At 49.6% G+C, this 24,653-nt stretch overlaps 8 protein-coding genes across 8 annotated transcripts; 3 read left to right on the top strand and 5 right to left on the bottom strand.

Moving 5' to 3' along the window:
- Nucleotides 1-9: 9 nt before the first annotated feature.
- Nucleotides 10-2,226, top strand: BO86DRAFT_455350 (serine/threonine protein kinase CDC7). Its single transcript, XM_025677106.1, has 4 exons — nt 10-515; nt 598-1,057; nt 1,146-1,206; nt 1,271-2,226. Exons 1-4 carry the CDS (start codon nt 245-247, stop codon nt 1,967-1,969), a joined length of 1,491 nt encoding a protein of 496 aa, XP_025528888.1. The 5' UTR covers nt 10-244; the 3' UTR covers nt 1,970-2,226.
- Nucleotides 2,108-3,584, bottom strand: BO86DRAFT_57851 (ubiquitin-specific protease OTU1). The gene has a single exon (XM_025677485.1). It carries the CDS (start codon nt 3,357-3,359, stop codon nt 2,361-2,363), a length of 999 nt encoding a protein of 332 aa, XP_025528889.1. The 5' UTR covers nt 3,360-3,584; the 3' UTR covers nt 2,108-2,360.
- A 608-nt stretch (nt 3,585-4,192) lies between these two features.
- Nucleotides 4,193-7,651, top strand: BO86DRAFT_388197 (putative RSC complex subunit (RSC1)). The gene is made up of 4 exons (XM_025671794.1): nt 4,193-4,495; nt 4,612-4,774; nt 4,874-6,214; nt 6,304-7,651. The coding sequence occupies exons 1-4, from the start codon at nt 4,320-4,322 to the stop codon at nt 7,300-7,302; spliced, it is 2,679 nt and encodes an 892-aa protein (XP_025528890.1). The 5' UTR covers nt 4,193-4,319; the 3' UTR covers nt 7,303-7,651.
- Nucleotides 7,652-8,473: 822 nt separating this feature from the next.
- On the bottom strand, nt 8,474-10,407 carry BO86DRAFT_310382 (putative spindle poison sensitivity protein Scp3; the record flags this gene model as incomplete). Its single annotated transcript, XM_025667859.1, has 3 exons — nt 8,474-9,838; nt 9,924-10,045; nt 10,293-10,407. 3 exons carry the CDS (start codon nt 10,405-10,407, stop codon nt 8,474-8,476), a joined length of 1,602 nt encoding a protein of 533 aa, XP_025528891.1.
- A 1,200-nt stretch (nt 10,408-11,607) lies between these two features.
- Nucleotides 11,608-12,340, bottom strand: BO86DRAFT_310230 (putative TBP interacting domain protein; the record flags this gene model as incomplete). The annotated part of the gene is made up of 3 exons (XM_025667853.1): nt 11,608-12,089; nt 12,166-12,228; nt 12,298-12,340. Coding segments are annotated over 3 exons (588 nt in total), but the record flags the coding sequence as incomplete, so codon positions are not given.
- Nucleotides 12,341-12,986: 646 nt separating this feature from the next.
- BO86DRAFT_388201 (putative chitin synthase activator (Chs3)) lies at nt 12,987-15,749 on the bottom strand. Its single transcript, XM_025671795.1, has 4 exons — nt 14,904-15,749; nt 14,722-14,841; nt 13,356-14,663; nt 12,987-13,296 (listed from the first exon to the last, which is right to left on the bottom strand). The coding sequence occupies exons 1-4, from the start codon at nt 15,633-15,635 to the stop codon at nt 13,285-13,287; spliced, it is 2,172 nt and encodes a 723-aa protein (XP_025528893.1). The 5' UTR covers nt 15,636-15,749; the 3' UTR covers nt 12,987-13,284.
- A 2,485-nt stretch (nt 15,750-18,234) lies between these two features.
- On the top strand, nt 18,235-22,531 carry BO86DRAFT_417945 (ATP-dependent DNA helicase-like protein; the record flags this gene model as incomplete). Its single annotated transcript, XM_025675057.1, has 8 exons — nt 18,235-18,358; nt 18,726-18,895; nt 18,961-19,588; nt 19,689-20,314; nt 20,381-20,551; nt 20,636-21,323; nt 21,896-22,146; nt 22,313-22,531. The coding sequence occupies 8 exons, from the start codon at nt 18,235-18,237 to the stop codon at nt 22,529-22,531; spliced, it is 2,877 nt and encodes a 958-aa protein (XP_025528894.1).
- A 533-nt stretch (nt 22,532-23,064) lies between these two features.
- On the bottom strand, nt 23,065-24,461 carry BO86DRAFT_388205 (uncharacterized protein). The gene is made up of 2 exons (XM_025671796.1): nt 23,885-24,461; nt 23,065-23,824 (listed from the first exon to the last, which is right to left on the bottom strand). Exons 1-2 carry the CDS (start codon nt 24,288-24,290, stop codon nt 23,106-23,108), a joined length of 1,125 nt encoding a protein of 374 aa, XP_025528895.1. The 5' UTR covers nt 24,291-24,461; the 3' UTR covers nt 23,065-23,105.
- Between the last annotated feature and the right edge of the window lie 192 nt (nt 24,462-24,653).

A 24,653-nucleotide genomic window follows, 5' to 3' on the forward strand; every position in this document is an offset into this window, starting at 1 on the left:
ATTGAGCAGCCCGGAAGCATCTCCGACCAAACCAAACCCCCCCCCCACCTCCGATTCCTGACGAAGTACAGTTTTTACCTGCGACGAAACATAGACCAATTGTCAACACGAGAAGCTGTGTGCTCTTTTCGTCATCACTCCCCTCTTTCAGAGTTGAACCTGTTTGCATGCCAGCATAATATACCGACTAATCCTCGGCCTAGACTTCGCAGTCGCGCCAACCATCGCCGCGCCCTTTAGTGCAATGTCCGCCTTTCACGCAGCGCCGATTGAAATTTTTGGTGCTCAGCGGCCAGTACCATCTGGCTCAGTCTACGAGTATGAACACCGAGATGGAGTCGTGACAAATAGCGAGTCGTCCCTGGAGAATATGCCAGATGAGGATGGCCTGGAAGAATTTGATCCTCATGATGAGGAAGACGTTGACGATTCCGTGAAAGAGGACATGAAACGATTGGAAGACACATTCCCAGGGATATCTGATCGCTTTCGGCTGGTCAATCGAATAGGTGAAGGTATGGTGTGAATTGACTGGCTATCCTACGATGTTTCCGGTGGTGTCTGAGAACCCTCTAACTCGGTATAAACCTCAACTAGGGACTTTTTCGACTGTCTACAAAGCGGAGGATCTTCTCTATGACCACTATCAAAATGATTGGGACACATTCCAGGACATCCGAGACGACAACTTGACCAGCCTTCCAACGAAGCGACGCCGGGTCGAGGGAGAAAGCAGTCGCATATTCACGGCGAAACGACGAAGACCACGATACGTTGCTTTGAAGAAGATTTATGTTACAAGCAGTCCGCTACGCATTCAAAACGAACTTGAATTACTGCATGATCTTCGGGGTTGTCGATCAGTATGTCCATTAATCACTGCGTTCCGCTATCAGGATCAGGTCGTAGCAGTCTTGCCATTCTTTCCGCACACCGATTTCCGTATCCAATATCGTACATTCATGGTTGCCGACATGCGACATTACTTCCGATCCTTGTTTACCGCTTTACATTCCGTCCACAAGCATAACATTCTCCATCGTGACATAAAGCCGACGTAAGAACATGCGTTCCGATGCCCAGCTCCATTGCCTTGGACCTTTCGGCGCTCTGATAAGGTACTGACCATTGCATTGGCTATTCAGTAACTTTCTTTACAATCCTGAACTCCGAGAAGGTGTACTAGTGGACTTCGGTCTTGCAGAAGTAAGTACAGGCGCTCTCATAGTCGCCCATGGCACGTGCTTCAATTGCTGATGCACTCTCGCAGCGCGAGGGCTCGGAGTACACTGGTACTTGCTTATGTGCGAATTCTAGCCAGATACGTCGCAGTCGATTCTTTCAGAGCTATTATTATACTAATTGCGCCCCGTCTCTGAATAATACATCTGTGGGGTACCCAAAGAACGACTCCCGGCCTTCGAGGCGCGCCAATCGAGCCGGAACCCGGGGATTCCGCGCACCCGAAGTCCTTTTCAAATGCACTTCACAAACTACCAAGATCGATATGTGGTCAGCTGGTGTCATTCTTTTGACGTTGCTCGGCCGTCGATTTCCATTTTTCAACTCAGCCGATGATGTCGACGCTATGATTGAGATGGCAAGCATCTTTGGCACACGCCGCATGAAAATGGCGGCAGCCATGCATGGGCAGATTTTCGAAACCAACATCCCAACTATAGGAGAAAAGGGTTATAGCTGGGAGAAGCTGGTGAAATGGGCGAGTTGTGTGGAGGAGCTGACTGAAAGTGAAAAACAAGCCACCCGTCTCTTGGCTGGACTCATGGAGCTGGACCCTTCCAAGCGTTTCAGTGCTAAAGAGGCCTTGCAACACGAATTCTTCACTGATCCCATGGATCACGACGTGGAGTGGGGTGGAAACCCGGATGATAGCGGAGATACCGGCGAGGAGGGTGAGAAGGATGATGATGAGGCAGATGATGCAGCAGATGAGGTAGCAATGATATGATTTCCCTAATGGGGGCGACATAAGTACGGTAATGGCAATGAGTACTCTTGAAGCACCGGCGCTCCACCACAAAGAGATTACCAGCTACCGGGCCACCTTCAAATTTCCCATACACCTTTCGAGTCCGTTATCAGAAGAATCAGAATGAGCAACTCGAGGGTATAACGTATAATAAAGCCGCAAACAACCCCAAGACTCGTGACCACTAACTCCAGCTAACGCTTACGAGAGTTCGAGGTCTGAAGCAAACGACATTCAGGGTGGCAGGGTGTCTACTTGGCCATAAGTGACGAGTAATGGTTGATCGTGGCAATAGGTGCTAAGCTGCTTCAAGTCTTAAGTTTCTGCGAAGCATACGTAAGTCGATACTCGGCGAGGATTCTCGTCGCTTTCAATTAGCCTCTCCGAAATCGACATGCCCAGTCTGTTCTGCATGCTGTGTAGCGCCTCTTTCGCCCACGAAAGTCCTACCACACGTATTGCAGCGCAGACGAAATCCGGCAGTATTTGTGTAATAATGCCGCTCTTGCAGAACCTTACACAACGCCAGGGATTTTTCCAAGACCAGAGGGTCGTTGGCGTCAAAAACTTTGGTATCAAATTCTGCGGGGACATCTGCATGGGTATACGGCGGACTTGAAGGCGACAGGGCAATAGTATCGTAGTGAATCCCCGAATAGACCACGATGCACCGCATTGAGGGACCCTCATTGAATGAATCGACCCGCAGGGTTTGCACATCAATCGAGCAGATCTCGATGTCAAAATGTTTACTCAATATGCTGAGCTCGATTCCCCCGCCCCAGGAGCCCTCATTCTGGATCCATTGACAGTAGTCATCCGGCTTTTTTTCCAACACCGCCTCGGTATATAGGTCCGGGTTTGCCTGTATAGTCTGGGCAACAACAGATCGTAGCTCAGTCATCACATCCACCCCACCCATGGTCGCGCTACTGATGGCGCGGAATAGGCATGAGTTATCGTCAGGCATGATCCGGAGGACGAAGGTACCATGATGTTCTGGTGATGGAATCTCCGGCGGGTCATCGGAGCCCTCATTCAAAGCCTTCTCACTGAGCAGCCCGTTGAACGGCTGTTGCCGATCAGTAGCAGTCTTGTGTTGGTCGCGGCTCGTGTCAGAGGGGAAGCTGCCTTCTTTCCTCGTGACAATTAATTGTTCCCCATTCAGAGTCATCCCCAAGTCGGATAGTTTCTGGTTAGGGGGGAAGCCCTCTAATGAGAGAGGCTTGATTTGTGGATACCCATACTTCACGTCGTAATCTGATAGTCCGGTTGACTCTGTGATTTGTCTGCGAAGTACATCGACAGTTGCATCGTCATCTAGAGAGACGGTCGACTGTCCCGTCGGACCGCGTATGCGGATTCTCATTGTGACTCAAAGCGACGACAGAAGAATAAGTCCTCGATCTGACGGGTAATAGATTTTTGTGAGTGAGTGAGTGCGTGCGGGTGTGTGCATCAGTATGTGTATATTTAGATGGCATTTGACCGCTAGCTGAGCATAATAGCCTTGTAGCACTAGTCTGAGTTGCTCAGATGTTGCTATGAGTTTTATGGATAAGCATTTATATAGGTAGGTTGAGGTAGGTCAGGTAACTTATCCCTGATTGACTGGAAGGTGGGGCATAGCTGGCGGGTGCGCATCTCCTCCTGAAGTCGCTGGCGGCAAGCTGCACGATCAAATTCGGCACTAGAGTACTAGTCAATTCTCAGTTGAAGGTTAGTCAATAACAACTTATAATTGTTTTCGGTTCAGTCAAAAAGCTTTCTTGTTGGGTGAATGCAGGAGGACGTTGCTCTATTCCATCAAGAGGAGATATCAGCCACCAATTAAGCAGCGTGAAGGCTCGGAGCCGAAATTGTGCAGCCAAAGCCTGAACTGTATCAGTACTCTTATTTGATATGAGAGATAGACTACAGTACAGTACAACTAGCGGGGACGAAGGATACAAGATAATCTATATCAATCGATCGGGTTTTTATCCTACACTATATCCCTGGAGTAGAGGGCACGATACATCGGTTTGATCAGTGTGCATACTTATAAAACGGTATCTTATTGTAGGGGACAGTCTCGTTCTATCCTTGAAAGCGGGATTACCGTATTTAGGCTGTTATGATACACATTGGCTGACTCAGCATAGTTGGTGAGTGAATCTCGTCCTTCCTTGCTTCTTTGTGCACTCTCTCCCTGTTCTATGTCGCATCCCCCTCATATCACCTCATATAGCGACTTCATAACCTTGTCTCACGCTTGGTGGTAATTTAATCCATTCGGCTTGGTCCTGATTTGCGGTTCTTCTCTCCGTGGCCGCGGCTATCTCGAAAGATGGAGACAAACATCTCCGAGCCGTCGCAAGCGCAACCTGCTGCTGAGGAGCCGGTGAAGTCCATCGAAGGCGATGGCAAAGGCGATGGCTCGGTCGCAACTAGCACTGTTTCCGACGAACAATACAGATCTATGATGGATGTTGTCATGGCGATTTACGAGTTCAGAGAAGAGGAGTGAGTCTGGCCTTTCTTGTCGAGCTTCATTTCACCATTTGTGCCCTTTGCATCGGATCTCAACCCCCCCAAAAAGCATTTCAGCTAGCTAACTGACCACTTCACCATCAACGCAGTGGCCATGATCCGTCCAAACTGTTCCAACGCAGTGTCAATAAGCGCCTCGTTCCTGACTATTATGACATTATCAAGGAGCCCATGGCACTCAGCATTCTGAAGCAGAAGATCAACAAACGTGAATATAAGGAATTCGCTGACTTCGTGCGCGACTGCGCACTGGTATGTAGTACTATCATTATCTTGTGATTCATGCATCAATCCCGTGCCTCTTCCACAAGGAGTAATGTTTGGCGGCAACTGACATGGCTTTGGAACTAGATCCCCCATAATGCACAGACTTATAACCGCCCTAAGTCTCAGGCTTACGAAGATGCACTAGTCATCAAGGATGTCTTCGTCGCCGAGTTTGAGAAGTTGGTGAAACAAGGCATTATCTCCGCAGAGGATGCCGAACTCCCCGACCTTGGGGAGATCCCTGAAGCAGATCCACTCCCTGAAGAGGATGAGGAGGAAGATGATGACGATGACGACGACGATGAAGAAGAGGATTCTGATGAAGAAAGTCGGCGCAAAAAGAAAAGGGGACCTCGTGCAGGCAGCAAACGTGATGCGGGGAAAGACGATGGCCAAAAGTCCAACGATCCGGAAGTAAGGAAGAAAAGAGGCAGACCGCCGCGTGTCGATACTCCTATGGAGGCAAGGATCAAAGCCGTTCTAAAGGGCATCCGAAAGCTAAAGGGGCCCAACAATCAGCTCAAAGTGCGACATTTCGAACGTCTACCCGACAAGGCCATGTATCCAGACTACTATGTTGAAACCAAGGAACCGATTGCCATCGATATCATCAAGCGCAAGTCGAAAAGAAAGAAATACAATTCGGTAGATCATTTCATGAGAGACATGGAACTCATGTTTAACAACGCGAAGGCCTATAATCAACCCGACAGTCAGATCTACAAGGATGCCGTTGATTTGCAATTGGAAGCACGCAAGCTTGCCGACATTGAGAAGAAGAAGCCAGACAGCGAGTACCTGATGGAGGATGGACGTTTGCCGTTGCCGGACGGAATTCTTCACAAGTCGGAACTATGGAGGGTCGGCGATTGGGTCCATATCCAGAACCTTAATGACGTGACGAAGCCTATTGTGGCGCAAATATATCGTACATGGCAGGATTCAGAAGGAGAGAAATGGGTCAATGCTTGTTGGTACTATCGCCCCGAACAAACGGTCCATCATGTGGAGAAGCACTTCTACCCCAACGAGGTGGTGAAGACAGGACAATACCGCGACCATCGGGTTGAAGAGATTGTTGATAGATGCTTTGTCATGTTCTTCACCCGTTACAATCGCGGACGGCCTCGAGGCCTACCTCCCAACAAAGATGTCTACGTTTGCGAAGCCCGCTACAATGAAGAGAAGCATAAATTGAACAAGATCAAGACTTGGGCTAGTTGTCTCCCCGATGAAGTCAGGGAAAAGGACTACGAGATGGACTTGTTCGAACTTCCCCGACGGATCAAGAAGATCCCAAGCCCCATCAAGCACTTGCTCAGAACGGATGCAAAGGAAACCGATGATCTTCCAAAGCCAACATGGGGAGCTGAGAATGCACCGCCTGTTGTTGGCGCGGTTCATCGCCGCCCGCGTGATGAGAACGTAGGGCCCCCTCAAACATCTCACTTGGCGTCAATTCTGAGAGAAAAGAAAAATAAAAATAAATACTGACCCTTCTATCTGGATTCTAGGAATCACCACCTCCGGAGCCCACGCCTTCCCCACCCCCGTCATTACAACAGCCAGCTTTGCCCTCAGCTCCACTTCGGCAGCCATCAATCAGCCAAATCCCTCCACGGTCCAGTGTAGAGAGTCAAGGCACGGGTGCCGCGGCGAGCGCATTGCCTGCTACGGCTCGCTCGCCAGCTGTAGCCATACCTCCAAATCGGAGCTCGCCAGCCCCGGGCCCGCCGATGGCCTTTTCTCAGCCTCAAATTCCTCCGACTCAGCCCTCCCAGCATGGGCTGCCGAGAAGCTCCAGCGGGTTCGTGCCGCACACCCCACACCCTAGCGCCTACCAAGCTCCCGTTGTGTCCCATCATTTTTCGGCCGCTCAATCAACACCTTACATGCCGTATCAAGGGAACCGTCTACACGGGTCTACGGTGACAACCTTTAATCCTAATGCTCCTCGTCCCATTGAAGTCTTCCATCTGAGTGATACTGCAAACGCTGCCATACCTGCAAATGTCCGCGAACAGTTCCACTGTGATGACCAAGGTCGTATTCTCTTCTTCTCGACCCCGCCACTAGACATCATTTCTTCCTACCAGCAGAAACTGGGACATTCTCTCAAGTATCTGGCCGCAAAGGAGGAGCGGCGCAGACTAGTCGAGACCAAGAAACGCAAAGGGACGCAGGATCAAGTGGGACAGGCATTAATCGTCAAGCGCCGGCGAGCAGATGAGAAAGTTGCTCTTGCAACTCAAGTGGAGATGCTCACAGTCAAGGCTTGGGACACCATGACAAGTCAAATTGTGGCAGGCACAGACAAGCTCTATGATATTTTGTATCAGAACGAAGGAGCAAGTGTCAGGCGAGCAGAGATCAAGGCACGCGAGCAGCGGAGAATAGCCGATCGAGTCTCGCAAGAGAAGACAGCGCATATACAATCTCACTCACAGAACGCACCGTTTGTCAGCCTCAAAGGCAGTGCTATGTACATGTCTGATGTTGACACGAAAAGCTGACGGAAAGGACACTACCTTATGACCCACTGCTGACTACTCGGCGTGCATTCGAAGTAGTGGACCGAAAAAAAACTAGAGTGCTCTTGCCGAGTCAATCGTGGCTAATTTGGCGAATCTCTGAATTGGGCGCTGGGAAGTACTATGAGCTATTTATGTGTACCATGACAAGTCTCATCAATTATGACCAGGGTGATCATAGTTATGCTTACCTCGTCCCAAATAGTCATTGTGTAATAAAACATGTCTGCTTCTTCCTCACCCCCCCGCCTGCTACATCGACAATTCATAGCATCTCAATGGGATCAGTTCCATTGGAGGAAATTGTAAGAGGGACAGGCAGATTTCGTACGCTTAATGAATGACCCACCTTTTCATATACATACGTGGTCGAAATTTCAGAATTGGATTCGCAAGCAAAAGAACAATGAGAAGAAGTATCAAAATGAAAACAGAACATACAAACCTAGAAACATAGCAAAAGAGCTAGGAGCGTAACCTTCAACACCATATTGACTACTGGCTGCAGGCCAATAAACTAGAAGTAGAAGACAAGCACAGATCGTGCGAGAAAAGCATGGTTGGAAGAGGGAAGTGATATATGCAAGTAAGAATGTACACTAGGTGAAGATAATAATGATCATACTGCTTCCCCGGAAGAACGGCCAATCGACCTTGTGAATGTTGCTTTTTGTCGGGATTTAGATGTGCCATGTAAGGTAGTGATATGGCGTAATGAACAATGGGAGAGACCAAAAGGCCAGGATAGTGAAGAATGATAAGAGAAAAGATCAAGTGGGGAGTTACAAGCAAAATTGGAGACAAAACGGCCTCGTTACAAAACATCACTTGTCTAACAGATCATATAATGCAACGCAATGGCGAATATTAGAGGCAGATGAAGTATAACTCCAGAAAAAGTTCAGCAGTTCTATGAAAAATTCCCTCCAACATTTTTGTGTAATCCTGAATGACGTCATAAATGGACAGGGGCATAAACTGGTACCCACCTATGATGCTAGCTTGTTCTTCTGTGCGAAAAGGCTTGGTAGATTTAGGCTCCCAAATACAAGTTCGATTCCTTTCTTTCCATTAACAGGATTGATAAGGCATAGAGTCGATTATTAGGCATCGGTAGCGGTAGTAGATTGAACTGCAATAATGTTTCAACGAGTTAAGGCTGGAACTCTGGGTTGTTCGCGGGAGTCGGCTCATCGTCATTTGAATCCGCCTTGTGGGAATCCCAAGAACTGCTGCTTCGTTTGTTGTTCTCTTCTTCTTCCATGGAGAAAACCAAGTCACTTTGCTCTTCGTCAATCTTGCTGGTGCTGACCGGCGATGAGATGGTACGATCCAGACGGCTGCTAGGGCCTGCAGATGCCGAATGGCGAGGGGGGCCAGGGTGTAGAGACATGCCACTGAGCTGTTGAGAGATCATGGACATCGACGGTTGGCGAGGGGCACTCGACACGAACGGAGAAATGTCTCCAGAAATCTGCCGGCTGCCGATTGGGCCCAGGCTCGGGCTGGTGCCTAGGTTCAACGAAGACTCGCGCAAAGGTGAGCCAATGTGTGTCAGAGAAGTACTACCATGGGCGTCTTCCTCTCGCTTCTGCCGCTGCTTGGCAAACAAAGCCCCGAATCGGGACGGGCTGGAAGCCAAGGGAGAGCCCACTTTGGAGAAACTGGTGCCAGTCATGCCCAATCCGCTGAGCTCCCGATGGCTGGAACTCAGATCATGATCGGTGCGCGAGAGGCGTCGAAGTCGCTCCTGCGGGGTAAGAACATCGTCGTGTAAGTTGATTGGCAGATAGTCTTCTTCCATTGGAAAATTGCTATCGTCCCAGTCATCTAGAGCGGTGGGTCGTGGCACACTTGCCGAGAGCATCCGTGTCTTGATGGGGCGTTGGGAATGAAGGAAGCGTGGGCCCAGTCCATCTTCTGGTAGGGTAGGAGGCGATGACCCAATGAAGGATGATTTCCTGAGGTCGGATCCGTAAGCCGTGTCCCGAAGATTTCGAAGGGCATCTGATGGTGCGCCCATTCTTTGTGCTGGAGGCGACAGTTCTAACCCGAACTTCGAGGGCATGGAAGCCGCAACCGGGCCATACCGAGCCGCGTGCGAAATGCCTTGGCTGTCAAACGACGCGGGAAGAGGAGCATCCAGTGCGGTCAGATGGCGGTGACTTGGTGACATCGGATATCGTATATCGTCGACAGGCGACCCATACTTGGAATTAGTGTCGGATGTCAGTCCAGTATCGATAGTAGGAATCGCATCATAGGGCAGCTGTTGCGGAGGTGGTGACTGGGGCGGAAGTTGAGGGGCATATCTTGGATCATGGCCGTTCATCCGCTGCTGCGACAAAACAGAGTTGGTCAAAGCAGAATCTTGGTTCACGTAGGCTTGCGGATTAACACGACCACCCAAATTTAGGTGACCACCACCCAGTCCCATTCCTGGATTGGGCCGGTTGACACGTCGGCCATCGGGCAGAATATGCGCCAGCGCACACTTCGCTCCGAATTTGCAGTTACCCTATATCCAAAGCACAAGCTGTCAGCCGTCGAAGGGAATTCGGGAACACATAAGGCTCATGATAGGCGGCCGAGCTATCTAGTACCTTGGTGAAATATTTACAAGGCGCATAGTCTATTGCTGCATCGGTGGAGTGAAGAAAGGGACATGCAGGCCCGGCCTGGCAAGCACCCTGACGAAAGAATTTGCAAGGCACATGCTTGGTATCTGAGTCGGAACAGTTATACATGCATTAGCGATTGATCATCCTTGGGGGAAGGTGTAATGAAGTCAACGACGGGAGAAGCACAAGTGAAAGGAAACAAACCGAGTCCAAAGCCCTCTATGGTGCTGTACAAGAAGAAGCGCAGGGAGCCGGGGAGAAGGAGGGTGGAGGCAGAAGGGAGAAGGAGGGTGGAGGCAGAAGGGAGCAGATCGGTTGGCGGGGGATGGGGAGGAGACATGTATGACTTACTGCTTTGATTGGGAGGACTGCGGGCAGCCATGTCGAGGCCGGAGGAATTGCGGGAATGACCGTTCTGGAGTGGTTGAGGACCGGAGGGGACCGGGAGAGGCGCGCGACCTTTCATGCCACTCAAAAAGTGATTTGAGGTGCGAGTCGAAGAGTGGGAAACCGGAGCGATGGCGGCTGTGAAAGAAGGACAGAGAGAGGAGGAAGAAGGGGGGGAGGGGGGAGGAGGAGGGGGAAGGGGGAAAGGGAAGAGGAAGGGGAAAGGGAGGGGGAGGAAGCAGTGGTGGTAGGATTAGTTGTAGTGGTGGTGATGGTGGTGATGGTGGTATCGGTGGTGTCGGTGGTGTTGGTGGTGGTGGTGGAGGTGGTGGTGTTGGAAGGAGGGGAAGAAGGTTGACTAGGCGGAGAAGGGCTGCGGGATGCCGACAGCTGCATTGCCAAGGTGGGCAAAGGTGATGGCAACGCAGCAACACACGCAAGGATATCCGAGACTCCGCAGGAAGGTTATCGGACAAAGATAGGGAATTGGTGGTGGTGGAAATGACTAGGGAAGGAAGAAGAAACAACGGACCTACAGTACTCGTACTGTACAGTTCTTTTAGTCTGAGAGAGCGGATGAAGTCCATCCTCCATCCTCGGAATGATCCAAGGAGGGGGAAAGTCCGTGGGCGGTGAGCCGAAAAAAAAAAAAAAAAAAAAAACCAGAAAAAAAAGGTGCAATTACAATACTAGTAGATATAAGTTACTGAGGAGTACGGAGTAGATAGAGTCTATGTATATACAGTACATACAAGAAATCGGGAAAGCTTTAGAGAAGGAGTCGGAGGGCAAGTGAATTTACCTGACATAATACCAGATGTACTGTGCTCCGTACTGTACCATATATATATCTCGAGGATCTCCTTCTCCTCCTTCTCTTCTTCTCTTCTTCTCCTTGTTGTATACAAGTTCCTCTCAAATGGCTTAGCCTATCCCTGCCTGTCGATGCTACAGACAGCATACAATCAAGATTCTAACATGTTCAGATGACTTCAATATATTATTCTGACTAATGAACGTCCCTCTTCCCACAAATCCTTTTGAAATCATCGAAGGCCCAATGCTAAAAGGTACTGTACGTAGCAAGTCATCAAAAACAAATCGATAATGATACAATGCAGTATTGGGCTGCGTCTCCCCGCAAACCCGTATGTCAATTTGCACACATGCGCTTTCTCAGTGCCAGGAATCAACCGCCGCTGATCAGTGACCGGCTTCACTGGCCTCCTTCACAAGCTCAAGTGATCATTTGATCAGCGTAACGGGGGCCCTTCCAACCCTAGTGATTCCTGCGTAGCCACCAATCAGAATCATTCAAGACTGGAAATGAGACCATGATCCCCCATACCCAGAGCTCTTCCCAAGCTGTGTCGCCTGGCAACGCATCCAAGCACCTCCGCCATAGATCACGGCAGATCCGAGCGCGACTGCTAGCGTGCCTATTCCAGCGCTTCCAATCCTCTTCGGCACCTGCTCTTACCATATGCCCGGGCACGGGCATTGAAGCATTCCCCTTCACCGTGAGCCAGAATGTCCGGGCCGTTGCTTGATCTCGACCCAGTTGATCCACATCTCGACGAAGCTCAGACAGTAAAGGTTTCGCATCAAGGGCTGCCAGTTCCATTCGTACCTTTTTCTTTTGGATCTGAAGACTGGAAAGCCTGCCCTGAGCTTTCTCAATGTACTCATCCAGGGTCACGAGGGTTTCTGATGTGATCTTGTTGGAAGCTTCTTGTAAAGCGTGATACACTACTTGTTTTCCTATAGATGAAGAGAGCCCATAAGTTCAGTGCTGTTCAAAACTCATCGACACGAGATCAAGATTATCTACACTTACCCGCCGTCTGTCCTTCAATCTGCTTGTTGTGCCACAAGTCTCGTAATGCTCTGGCGGCATACGCTATGGGAGATGCCATGGCGCGAGGAATGAGCGCAACTACACCTAACAGAATCTAGTTCAGGAACTTACACTTGGTGACTTCTGTGTGTAAATTGGCTGATATTTCGTTGGCCTACATCACTTCAGCAGGAGCAAGTCTGGCCACTTCGTTTCCCATCTACTAACATACCGAATACGGGCGACTGTATCCATTATTCATGAGCGACAGTCAGCTGGAATTTTCCAAAATGATAAGACCAAATGTGCACAGGGAATGGCCGGCCGTACTCCTGTCTCTCTAAACAATATGTCAGAGGTCGAGTGAAAAACAAGACCCCGAGGCTGGGGTGAATACGCACGAAGGTAATCAAGAATGGCTTCAGCGCCGTCAATGGTAGCTCCTCCCACAGAAGACGTTAGCCACCCGTGCCTCTCGCACGACGAACATCTTCTCACCTTCGCGGCGAATGGTCGTAGGACAATTTGCTTTCTTCTGCGTCATGACTTTGGTGCACCGGCTGACCTACCGATGCAGCATGGCACACACCGAGCTGAGGGGAAGAGGAGAGAGAGGTACAATTTTCCCGGCGGCGGCAGAAAGATGATGAAATACAACTGGACCGACATGTCACGTGTTTCTAAAGCCAAGATGCCTGGCATTCAGCACCCACAGACGATTGGCTTCCTTCTCCAGGAGAAGTGAAGGGAGACAGAAGAAGCTCGGAGTATTGTAAAGGGCAACAGAATGGCCACTTCGGATCAAGGAGATTGCCACAATCCTCTCATACAAAGTTATATTAGGCCCTGGGAGAAATAGTTCATTTTACTGCGGTAATCTTGACACCCCTGGGAAAAAAAAGGAAGTGCAGGAAACATAACCAGCCCATAGAGACATAGAGACATAGAATGTTCAGGTTTCAGACTAGAGTCGTACGCTGCCTCTTCAAGTCCCCCAGTTTCAAGCTACTCGACCTTAATCACATGGCTCGAGGCAAGGAGAGATGAAATCGCTCTTCGTAAGACTTTCCAAATACAGCACAAGCGAATAAATATCACGGGATAGATGACGTCGGGGTATCACATGACAATCTAGATATTGTTAGCTGTTACCATAGCCATTATGCGGCTGCAATAAGATAGGAACATACGCAATCACTGTCTTTCTGTACAGCTGGAACCCCCATTTCCTCAAACGTCTTGGGGCCTTTACCTGGAAGACCAGATTGCGGCTTGGCTGGCGTTGTTGTTAGAGGTTTCTGGCCGGCAGCGCTTGTCGCCGGTGGGGCGGGCTTGGGCGTGGACGCGGCTGAGGAGGGTTTGGGTGTGGATGAAGATGGTGGAGGCTTGGACATTGATTGAGCATTCGAGGACGGCATAGACTGCGTCCGTGGTGGGAATGACGTGGTTGAAGGCGAAGCAGCTGGCCGAGGGGAGCTCACCGGACCAGCTTGCGTATGAGGAGAGGCAGGGCCTCTTACAGGTCTCCGGTCAGGAGGCATGTTGTCAAGCCGCTGAGGGCGTCTCCGAGCGTCCGCGTTGAGGTTTTCGAGCGGTGCCGAGTAGCCAATATCAAGCTTGGGAGTCGTAGGGGCTGGGCTTGTGGGACTGGTAGTGGAGGGGGTACTGGGCCCTGGGGCCCGGTAGCCCATAGGGCCTGGTCCATAAGACGCCGCGCGGTTGTAGGTGGGAGCAGTATTTCGGATGTTGGGATTGATCCCAAAGGCGGAACTAGGACGTGGGTCAGGCATGCCATATCCGGGTGGATATACAGGTCGGGCCCGGGACGAAGGCCTGTCGGGATAGGGAGCAGCGGCCGATGAATTATCCGAGAGAGTCATTCGGGACGGATCAGGCATTTCGATGTTTTCAGGAGTGGCTTTCATCGGACCCCCTCGTTGACCAGATCCATAACGCGACTTGATCCGAGCAATTGCTACTTGCTCGTGATCCTTTCTGGACAAAGTCTTGGAGCGAGAGATACTATCGATGCGGCCCGTCGCATCTTTGTTTCCATTGGCCGCTGCTTTGGCGTACCAGCTTCTAGCTTCTTTGATGTCCACCGGAACGAAGATTCCGACCTCGTAGAAGTATCCCAAGGCGAATTCGGCAGTAGGGAATCCGCTTTGGGCGGCACGTTGAGCGTAGGTGAAGGCCAACTCGTCATTCTTGTCGAAAACACCTTCGTGGCCACAGAGGAACCATTTGCTAATTGCCATCTCTGCTTCCGGTTCGCCTTGTCGTGCAGCCAATGCGTTGTAATGCAGAGACAAGGCGGGATTGAAGTCGCAGCCGAGTTGGCACAGCTCATAGGCAGCACCCATCTTGACCTGTGCCTTTGCGAAGCCATGATAGGCAGCCTTTTCGATGTTGACACGGGAGGCGTTGAGATCAAGAGGAAGGTAACTCTCAGGAACATTGACCTGCGGTAACTCTCGCGCTAGCAGCATGCCATAGACCTGGGCATGGAGAGGTTAGCTTCCCAGCCGTAGAATTGAAGGGTGAATCCGGACGAACATAGGCTCCCTGGGGGGCATTCTCATCGCAGGACTGCGCTGCAAGGCTAATGTATTCAAGCCCCATCTGATAGTCCTGACGCTGACCATGCTGGCCTAGTAGGATCATCATTCCCAAGCGCTACCGTTGTATGTATCGTTAGCACGGGACACGAGCCGGTCTGATAACACGGGGGGGCATACGTAGAAGGAAGCAGAGTCTGCAAGGGCAACGCCCTTCTCATAATGCCTGATGGCTTTCTCCGGCTCTCCGGAGCTTTCAAACTGCATGCCAATCCGGTACTCAGCTCTGGCATATCCTTTGTCCGCAGCTCTCGAGTAGGATCGGAAAGCTTCTTTCTTATCGATGCGATACCCAAATTTCCCAAACTCGAGCCACATGCCCTTGATAAACTCAGCCTTGGGATGATGTTGTTCTGCAAGGAAGTTCACAATGTTCATTGCGTCGAGTTTGAGTTGACGCTCCACCGGGGGGGTTTGTGGTCGCGGAGGCTGGATCAAAGACAGACGTGCCTCATTCTGCATGGCAACCTCGACGAAAGCGAGCGCGTCTTGAGCCCAGGCTAGCTGCATCTCCGGGTCATTAGAGGAGAGCACCGCCATACGTGCTCTTTCCAAGTTGGCTTCCCGCTGCTCATCGGTTGGAGGGACGTTTGGTGGGGGGTTCCGCAGAACAGGAAAGGGAGAGAAGTTGGGGGTATCCATGGCATCGTGAGCCGTGTCCTGCTGCTCGTAACGGGAGGCAGGTTCGTAGGCTGATGGGTAAGGCTGGTCTTGTGAGAAGGCGGACGAAGTGCGCTCGGGGAAGCGAGAGCGGTCATACTGCACGGGAGCGTGCTGGTTGTGGTGGGGATTTCGAGCTTCGTGCTCAAGATGAGCTATGTTGTCCTGCATATTCTCCGGTACCTCGGGCATGACTCTACTGGAACAAGGATATGATAGGATCGATTAGCAACACAACCAAATAATGAAAGGGACACTAGGAAGGTTTGATCAACTGTTTGTTCCAAGAGTCGCGGGCAATCCGTACCTTTGAGGAGATGGGGATATGACTTCTGGCATGTAAAAATCGTCCTGACCCCCTGGATACCATGTCGCACCCAGCCGTGGCTGACCACGACCTTGGGGTGGTGGCCTATTCATAGCGGCCAGTGTGTTTCTCCGGTCTTGAAACTATTGCTTTTTTTTTTTTTTTTTGCCTTTTCTTGGTTTGGCTGATTGTGATTGTTTATTCTCTGCCCCTGACAATCAAATGGTTTCAGACTAAAAGCCCTTACTATGTGGCAAAGACTTCGGGGTCTGATGATCCAGAAGATGTTAATAAGTCGAAAGCTAAGGGTGGTGGGGGGCGGGGGGAGGGAGAGGGGGAGGGAGGGGGGTGGTTCAGGGAGTAGGGAGCAAAGGAAGAAAGAAGATTCGGGCTGAGCATGAACAGAAAGCGGAAGTGGAGGTTACTGAGTAACGATGATTGTTACAATGTACGCTCACCTTTTATGACTATTACACAGTACGTGGTTTACTCACTCCTGCTAGACTCACTAACTACTGAATAATTTACCCTACGTACTGTACTTAGACTAATGGAGGGGAGGGCGAGGAGGGGCGGGAAACGAAAATTGGGGGTGATAGGGAACAATCATCGATAATACCAAGTACACATGTAGGTTACTGCTGAGCAACGAATAACTACAAGAGAGACTGTCCACTGTACTGTACTGAGTACGTGCTGTTCATACCCAACTTCCAAGTACTGTCCATGACTCCATGCCAACTAAATCTCAGGGCTCGAATCTACGCAATATTTGACGAGTCGACTAGTCTGACAGGGGGCCAGGGGCAATATCAAGAAGTGGGGTTTTATTTGGCATGTTGATGAATTTGGCATTTTAGTGAATACGTCGTCGGTTGGCTTATGTACAGTACAGTACAAGATACAGATCCTACAAAGATACAGTATTTGAATTGCAGAAACCATATAGCGCAGTACAGAGGAGAAGTTTACATTACTTAATGCATACTGTCCATGTCCCTAGTATTTTTTTCTGATGATCGAAGTATCAAATGCGCGATCAAATTTTACTGTGTTATGTACAGAGTACGTAAAGTAGGTACCTAGTATGTACTTATATGTGTACAGTACGGCGTACTCTAAGCTGGATCCACCGTCCAATCATCTTCATACCCAATATGTTGCTGAAGCTACCTAGGTCCTATGCGTCTAGTGCATTATGCTGGCCTTTTATCAAGTAAGAGCAAGCATGAAGTCCTGAATAGGCAGGCACATGTATTTCCGATCCAGGGTGACTTCATTCGGCTAGAAGCAGGGCATGGACCCCGGCTGACGAAGTCTATGTACCTATTCTGTACATGCACGTATAAGGTATGTACTGAGCCTGCGGCGTGGAACTCTACACAATTCCCCTTCAGACCATGTGGCCCAGAACTCATGGCTATTAATAGCCCGAGCACGCATACTACGCAAGTACATCTGTACTACTACATAACTGGTAAATTATTAGTCACAGAGTGTGTACTAGTAATCTCATAGTATGACTGGCGGCACTTACCTTACCCCTTTCTCTACCACCTCCTAAAGGTACAGAGGGTATATACAGTCTCCAACGCTACTCTCCAGTCCTGTTAACTAACTTCTGGGACTAGGTAACTAGTTAACTTACAGCAGTTGACTAATACTTAGTTTACATAGGTCAATAGTAAAACCTCATTGTAACAATGCTTGTTATACCGATCTTCCACCTAGAACGATTCTGCTAGTCGGATTTTAGATATAATCAGAATGTAGATAAAGGTAGCTTATGTACATATTGTTAAACAGAGGTCCAAAGTCGCCTGTAAAGGGTGAGAAGTAAAGAAAAACCAACATAATTGTATACCCCAGTTCAACTGTAACACTACAGCGACATCTGCCATTTAATGGTACTTCACTAATTACATTGATATGAAAACGGGGCTTACAGTAGCATCATGTGACCAATTAGTCAACAACATATGTGATTAGTTAACTTCTCAATACCGTCAAGCCAATCACTAAATTGTTTTCCTTTACCAGTCACCAACCTGATATGCAGTTGAGCATCAAGAACTGGAGGAATCAAACAGATTTCTACTTTCTAGTACTCATTGCGTACTTAAAAATCAGTCCTGTACGTTCTTCAACCTCAAGATAGCGAGTCGAGCCTTATCAGGTTCTAGGTTCTAGGTGAGCTACCAAAAGGTTTTGGGGCGCGACAACTAAGTTAGGTAGAATACTGACTAGTAAGTTATATATGTGGGGCCTCTGATCTTCTGTGGAAAGTTGTATGTTCTTCGTTGCAACTCAGAAAGGACTACATACTCCACCCTCGCATCAAAGTCGACAGCTTCAAGTCTCTACTCATCTAGTAAACTATCTAGTCACTTGAATGATTGGCCCACTGTCGTCTCTTGATCTGGACATCTCGAAATACCTCTTGTGGAATCAGCCTGTGAATTCAGCATCAACCATCTGGAAACAATGGACCTGCAGACCAAAGACTTCCACCACCCTTACTCGCCCTATAACATTCAAATTCAGTTCATGAAAGCGCTTTACACATGTCTTGAGGATGGCAAAGTAGCAATTTTCGAATCCCCAACGGGTAGGTTGGACTTCGTGACTACGCAAAGGCCTTGCGACCCCCGCTAACTTGGTGTTGGTAGGCACTGTGAGTGAATCCAAGTCACCTTATGTAGCTCAGGTCATCGAAGGGAATCATCGCCTAGAATCTCTGAGAGACTCGACGTGAAACCTGCTTCTTATTGGATTTGAAAGTGATCAGATGCCATGCAAATGAATCGCCACTGACATATTCCGTAGGGTAAATCTCTAAGTTTGATATGCGGTTCCTTGACTTGGCTGCGTGACCACAAGCGTTCTGCTTTTCAAGATACCATTGATCACACACTTAGTGAGAACTGTCAATCTACATTATCATGCATTGCTATTGCCTCTGACCTTAGCGATAGGCAATGACGAGAGTGAGCCAGACTGGATGTTGGAATTCGCCAAGAGCGAGTTGAGTCGCTCAATGCTCGAGAAAAGGAGGGAGCTCGAGGAACGCTTAGAGAGGACAAAAGTCAAAGAAGAGAAACAAATCACTGTGGTGGAAAATCCAGAAGCCCCCCGAAAAAAGCAGGTAGGTTCACTGTCAAGTCCTAGTCGCAGGATAATGAGACTGAAGACTATCAGAAACTAAGCAAGGCATCCACTGGACTGCCCTTGCACGAAGATCAATTCCTTCTAGATGAATATGATAGCGACGATGAGCAACCGGGTCTTTCAACCAAGAACTTGCAACCCGACAGTGGACTCTCTTCCAGCACACTTGAACTGCTTAAAAGGTTCGGAGGGCAATCTACTGCTAAATGCGATGCAGACAGTGACCAAGACGATGAGATTAAGATATTCTTTTGTTCTCGGACTCACTCTCAACTATCCCAGTTCGCAGGTGAATTACGACGCATTGCCATGCCATCGAGTATTCCAGAAGATATGGTACCTAGTAGTGATGGAAGCAAGGCCTTGGAGGAACGCATTAGACACCTCTCCCTCGGATCCCGGAAGAACCTTTGCATCAATACACGGGTAAATTCACTTGAGAATCCAACAGCAATCAATGAACGTTGTCTCGAATTGCAGCAACCTGGAGTAGCCACAAAACACAAATGCCCCTATCTACCGTCAAAAGAAGACGAGACACGTGCTATTCGGTTCCGCGATCATGCACTTGCGACTGTGAAAGATATCGAAGATCTAGGAAACGTCGGAAAGGAGATCGGAATATGTCCTTATTATGCTTCTCGGTCGGTCATCAAACATAGCGAGGTGGGTCTTTCGTTGGGTCTTTCGTTGAACGGTTTGTTCTGGACACGCGGCTGAAATAGGGCAGATTGTCACTCTTCCATATCCTCTCTTGCTTCAGCGATCAGCCAGAGAAGCACTTGGATTGTCAATTAAGGGCCATGTCATCATCATTGATGAAGCACACAATCTGATGGATGCGATATCCAACATTCATTCCGCGACTGTGACACTTTCCCAATTTGAGTTGTCTATCTCACAATTGACGGCCTACGCCCGCAAATTTAAGACCCGTCTGAAAGGACGAAACAGGAGCTATATTGCTCAGATAATCCGGCTCGTCGGCTCAATTACACAACAACTTCGCTCTGTGCTGGCCGGCAATGGGCCACCTGAAGGACGTGTCCTGCCTTCAGAGCTCATGTCTGGGAAGGGCGTCGACCAAATCAACCCCTACAAATTAAGTCGATACCTCCAGGAGAGTAAACTCGCCAGAAAAGTCGATGGGTACGTCGAATTCTCGAAAGAAGCAACAGGAGCCAGGGCTTCTGAGAAATATACGACACCTATACTGTTCCACATACAGGAATTCCTGCTGTCATTGATGAACCCGTCTGCTGAGGGGCGATTATTTTATCTGAAAGACAAGGATGAAGTTCAGTTGAAATATATGCTTCTTGATCCGACAAACCAATTCCGCGACATCGTTGAAGATGCCAGAGCTGTCATACTGGCTGGTGGAACGATGTCCCCGGTAAGACCCCGCTGCACATGGCTAGTGAATCGTCCTTCGGATTTGTCCGTCTAACAGCTTTTGTAGATGGCAGACTACATGAATCATCTGTTCTCATATGTTCCCTCTGAACGAATCGATACCTTCAGTTACGGCCATGTCATTCCGTCGGAGAACTTGACTGTACACACGTTAGGGCGTGGCGTACAAGGCTTGAATCTCGAATTCACGTATGGGTCTAGAAACTTCGAGGCGATGGTAAGTGATCCGCACAAAAGCTCATGGCAGAACGTTTCGCAACTAACCGGCGCACCTCCTTGATGCTTCTGGGCAATCACTCAGATACTTGACCTTGGTCGAACAATAGCGTCCGTCTGCAACGTGATTCCTGATGGCGTTGTTGCCTTCTTCCCCAGTTACGATTATTTGGGCCAAGTGTTGAACGTGTGGAAAAAGCCGATAGAAGGCGAGCGGGCCCAGAGCGTATACGAGCTAATCTATAGAACGAAGCCGATCCTCTCTGAGTCACGAGAAATGGCTGAATCGACAGAAGAGTTGCTTCAGAGGTACGCTGAGCTCATTGATTCGAGTAGTGGTGCGCTTCTATTGTCCGTGGTGGGTGGGAAGCTGTCCGAAGGGATCAATTTCTCCGATCGACTTGGACGTGGCGTAGTCATCATCGGACTGCCGTTTCCGAACATTCAGAGTGCCGTCTGGCAAGCAAAAATTGAGTATGTCGAACAGAAAGCGTTTGATCAAGCAGTTGGTTCCGAAGCCAGTCGGCGGTCAACCGCCAAAGCTGCAGGGAGAGAATATTACGAAAACGCTTGTATGCGGGCAGTGAATCAGTGCATCGGACGAGCTATCAGGCATCGCAATGACTACGCCGCTATTGTCTTGATGGATAGACGGTATGATCGAACCAATATCAGTGGAAAGCTTCCGGCCTGGATCAAGCAGAGCATGGCCACTGCTTCTGTTAATCAGCCCGCAGGTAAGGCGATTCAGAGCCTGTCTGATTTCTTCTCAGGTGATAAGCAATATGTCAACAGCAGAATGCAATGATTATGTGAGCAATTGAAGACCAAAGCAATAATAGAACAAGCCCCTCTTAGCACTCCGTAGTTGACTGGATACAGATACGTACGTACCTGTAGTTACCTTACCTAAAGTACTAACTATAGTACTCCGGGCCAACAAGTTTGTGGACGAAATTGCCAACTGGCACAGGCAGATCCGATGCCGACCACATCAAAGTCACGTGATATACCCGTCCCCAGAACGCGCCAAGGCTCATCTAAAGGGCAGGGCCCTAAGTTAGGGCAAGCAAATTAGCGCACATTCTAGCCCCCCTCCCAAGCCTTGATTTCAACATCTGAGCCCAGCACCCACGACCGCATCCCCCCCATCGCCAAACTCTCAGACCGGTCTTGTCGAGCTCAGCACCGTCGACAAGATGCCTACCCGTTTTTCGAAGACAAGGAAAGCGTGAGTCGAAAAAGCTTTCCCCCCCCTCTTCGCCTCAATGCTTTCGATCGTGATCTCGCGGTTTTCGTGGTGGAATGCGATAGGCATATGTTTTGTCCGGCGCTCTCCGGAGAGGTGCCGAACATATCGAAAGGAAGGACAGGAGACTGACTTCTCTGTTTTCTAGCCGCGGTCATGTCTCCGCCGGTTACGGTCGCATTGGCAAGCACCGTAAGCATCCCGGTGGTCGTGGTATGGCCGGTGGTCAGCACCACCACCGGACCAACCTTGACAAGTACCACCCTGGTTACTTCGGTAAGGTCGGAATGAGATACTTCCACAAGACCCAGCAGCAGTTCTGGAAGCCCACCATCAACCTCGACAAGGTACGTTACATCGGCGAGAGAGAGGATCGGAGTCAATCCGGTGAACGGTGGTCAAATCGGTGGGATATCGATAAACAAGTGTGGATGGAGACTTGACGGCATTCTCCCTTTTGAAGGAACAAAGGGGCGCCACGAATAAACGCTAATTCGTTTGTTTCTTTCACAGCTGTGGTCTCTCGTTCCCGCCGAGCAGCGCGATGCCTATGTGAGCGGCCAGAAGACCGACACCGCCCCTGTCATCGACCTCCTTTCCCTCGGTTACTCCAAGGTCTTGGGCAAGGGTCGTCTCCCCGAGGTTCCCATTGTCGTCCGCGCCCGTTACTTCAGCCGTGACGCCGAGAAGAAGATTAAGGAGGCTGGTGGTGTCGTTGAGCTTGTTGCTTAAATGTGGAAATTGGCGTTTCTGCTTGAAGGATTAGACTGGGACAGGTGCTGCGCTGGCTACGGCTCAGGGCATAGAGGGTCAATTATCTCCCCTGGTGATGAAAACTTCAAATGGGAGCCGCGGATCGGGCACCTTGGTCCGTGTATCTACAAAACAAAGGGTGTCTAGTTGGTGACGAGCTTTAAATGGCCGCCAGACAGCTTCACGACCAAATTTTATCGAACAATACCATGAAGGAGGATTGAATTTTTTTGCACTACTTTTTCTCTCCCGTTGGACTCATCCCTCGACTGCTGTCATGCTCGTTTCGACTTGATGTCATGGGCTATATCGCTTCTCGCCGTCGATTCCCATCGCCACCCACCGATGTGTTGTCATCATTCGCACTAGACCAAATAGTCCAGTCAACATTGCCCTCCATTATCGCTAAATGTGTTCGAGTAATAACATGAGCCTGCTCAATTGCTTGACTATCCTCTGCGCCTTCACAATTGGACAGCAGGACACGTAGTGTTTTCTTCTACGTCCGGCAGTAGCGAAATACGTAGTTGCATTCGATCATCTTGTGGTATATCTACATCTTAGCCTCTCGTACGGAACCCGTCTTGGGGCACGCACTATTGGTCTCGAGTGTCTCACGAATGAACCGGACCGCTTCATTGACCATTCTGGGAGTTACCTCGTGTCCAGCGTGCTCATCGATAATGTCTTCAAAAGTGACCAACCCATCAGCAAACCACCCACTGGATGAGACTGCTTGTTTCAACCAATTCAAAAATGCGCTTCCTCGGTGGTAGGGTACCAGTTTATCCATCCCGCCTGATAGATTAAGGATCTTCTTCCCTGCTAAACAACGTTCGAGTAAAGGACGTAGGGAGGCCTTCTCACTTTCTGTGGGATCCGGCAGGGATTCGTTGCGGAGAGCACTAGGTATCAACGTTGAGTTCATTTGGCTCAAGAACAAGCTCGCAGGGTCATATTTTCGAACGGCATCGAGCAAGGAGACCGGGAATTCCTCAGAGCCCAAGAAATTGGAGCCAGGAGCTTCGCTATCTGTCCAGGACGGCAACTTGGACAATCTTGCGCGATCGGCCATGAGATTCACATAATCAGGGCAACCAATGATGACAACGCCCGCACTTATGCGGGGCTCATGCAGGATGCAGCTCCAGGCAGCGTGTCCGCCTAGAGAAACACCCAGAACCAAGTTATCGTATATCTTGCGTTCTGATTTGGGGAAGACAAAAGATGGGATATAGTCGATCAAGAGAGACACATCACGGGCAGTGCCCTCTACAGGACAGAGATTAGAGCTAATGTTGGTCTGGATCAGCATACACAGTGCGCACTCACGGAAGATTGAGAACATGTCTTGGGCATGACGAGGGTTTCCTTGTTTCCAAGCTTCGTTGGCTAGGGGATCAACCAGCCTTGTCCCATGGTTTCTTTGGTCGAACGCTACGGCAATCAGGCCTTTGACAGGGCGCCTTGAATCGACGCAAGCGCCCTGGAACTTGGAATTCCAGTCGGCGACGACTGCCGTAGCGATACTGGTCATGCGTTCTTGGGTAGCCAGTCTTGGGTGTAGTAACCAAAGGCAGGCAACCTCAGCCGCTTCTGACGGTAATTCTTCGAGACCGAATACTGTAGTAAGAATTCCCGCGATGGCAAATTGCCGACGAGACACGGACAACGGCGCGCTGGTGTTGTCAAGGTCAGAGCGCGGCGCAGCATCCAGAGGCTTCATGGGGTCCGTCATGTTCTCGAATGAGTCGATGTTCCTGGAAGAACACTTTTCATATATATCTTTCTTGCTGACGCGTGGCCGCAATTGCGGTCTAGTGGGGATTGAGAGTCTTTTCCTTTGTGGTTCGTCTCTATTTTTGTTCGGAAGAAGGTGGAGAGGTGGAGAGATTTAACTTGTTCAGGGAATGAGGAAAGTGATATATAAATACTACCTTAGGTACAGTACACACCACTCACTCTCCATATGGCAGTTTCAACCTTGGGGTTAAGTAGGTACTGTACTGTATGTACTCTGTACAGTGGACAGTAGACGAGGATAAGTAAAATACATCCGAGTACAGTACCGAAGATACCGACCGTATGGGGCAAACACTCC

The sequence above is a fragment of the Aspergillus japonicus genome, assembly GCF_003184785.1.
Source record: "Aspergillus japonicus CBS 114.51 unplaced genomic scaffold BO86scaffold_16, whole genome shotgun sequence".
In the NCBI taxonomy this organism is placed as follows: Eukaryota; Fungi; Ascomycota; class Eurotiomycetes; order Eurotiales; family Aspergillaceae; genus Aspergillus; species Aspergillus japonicus.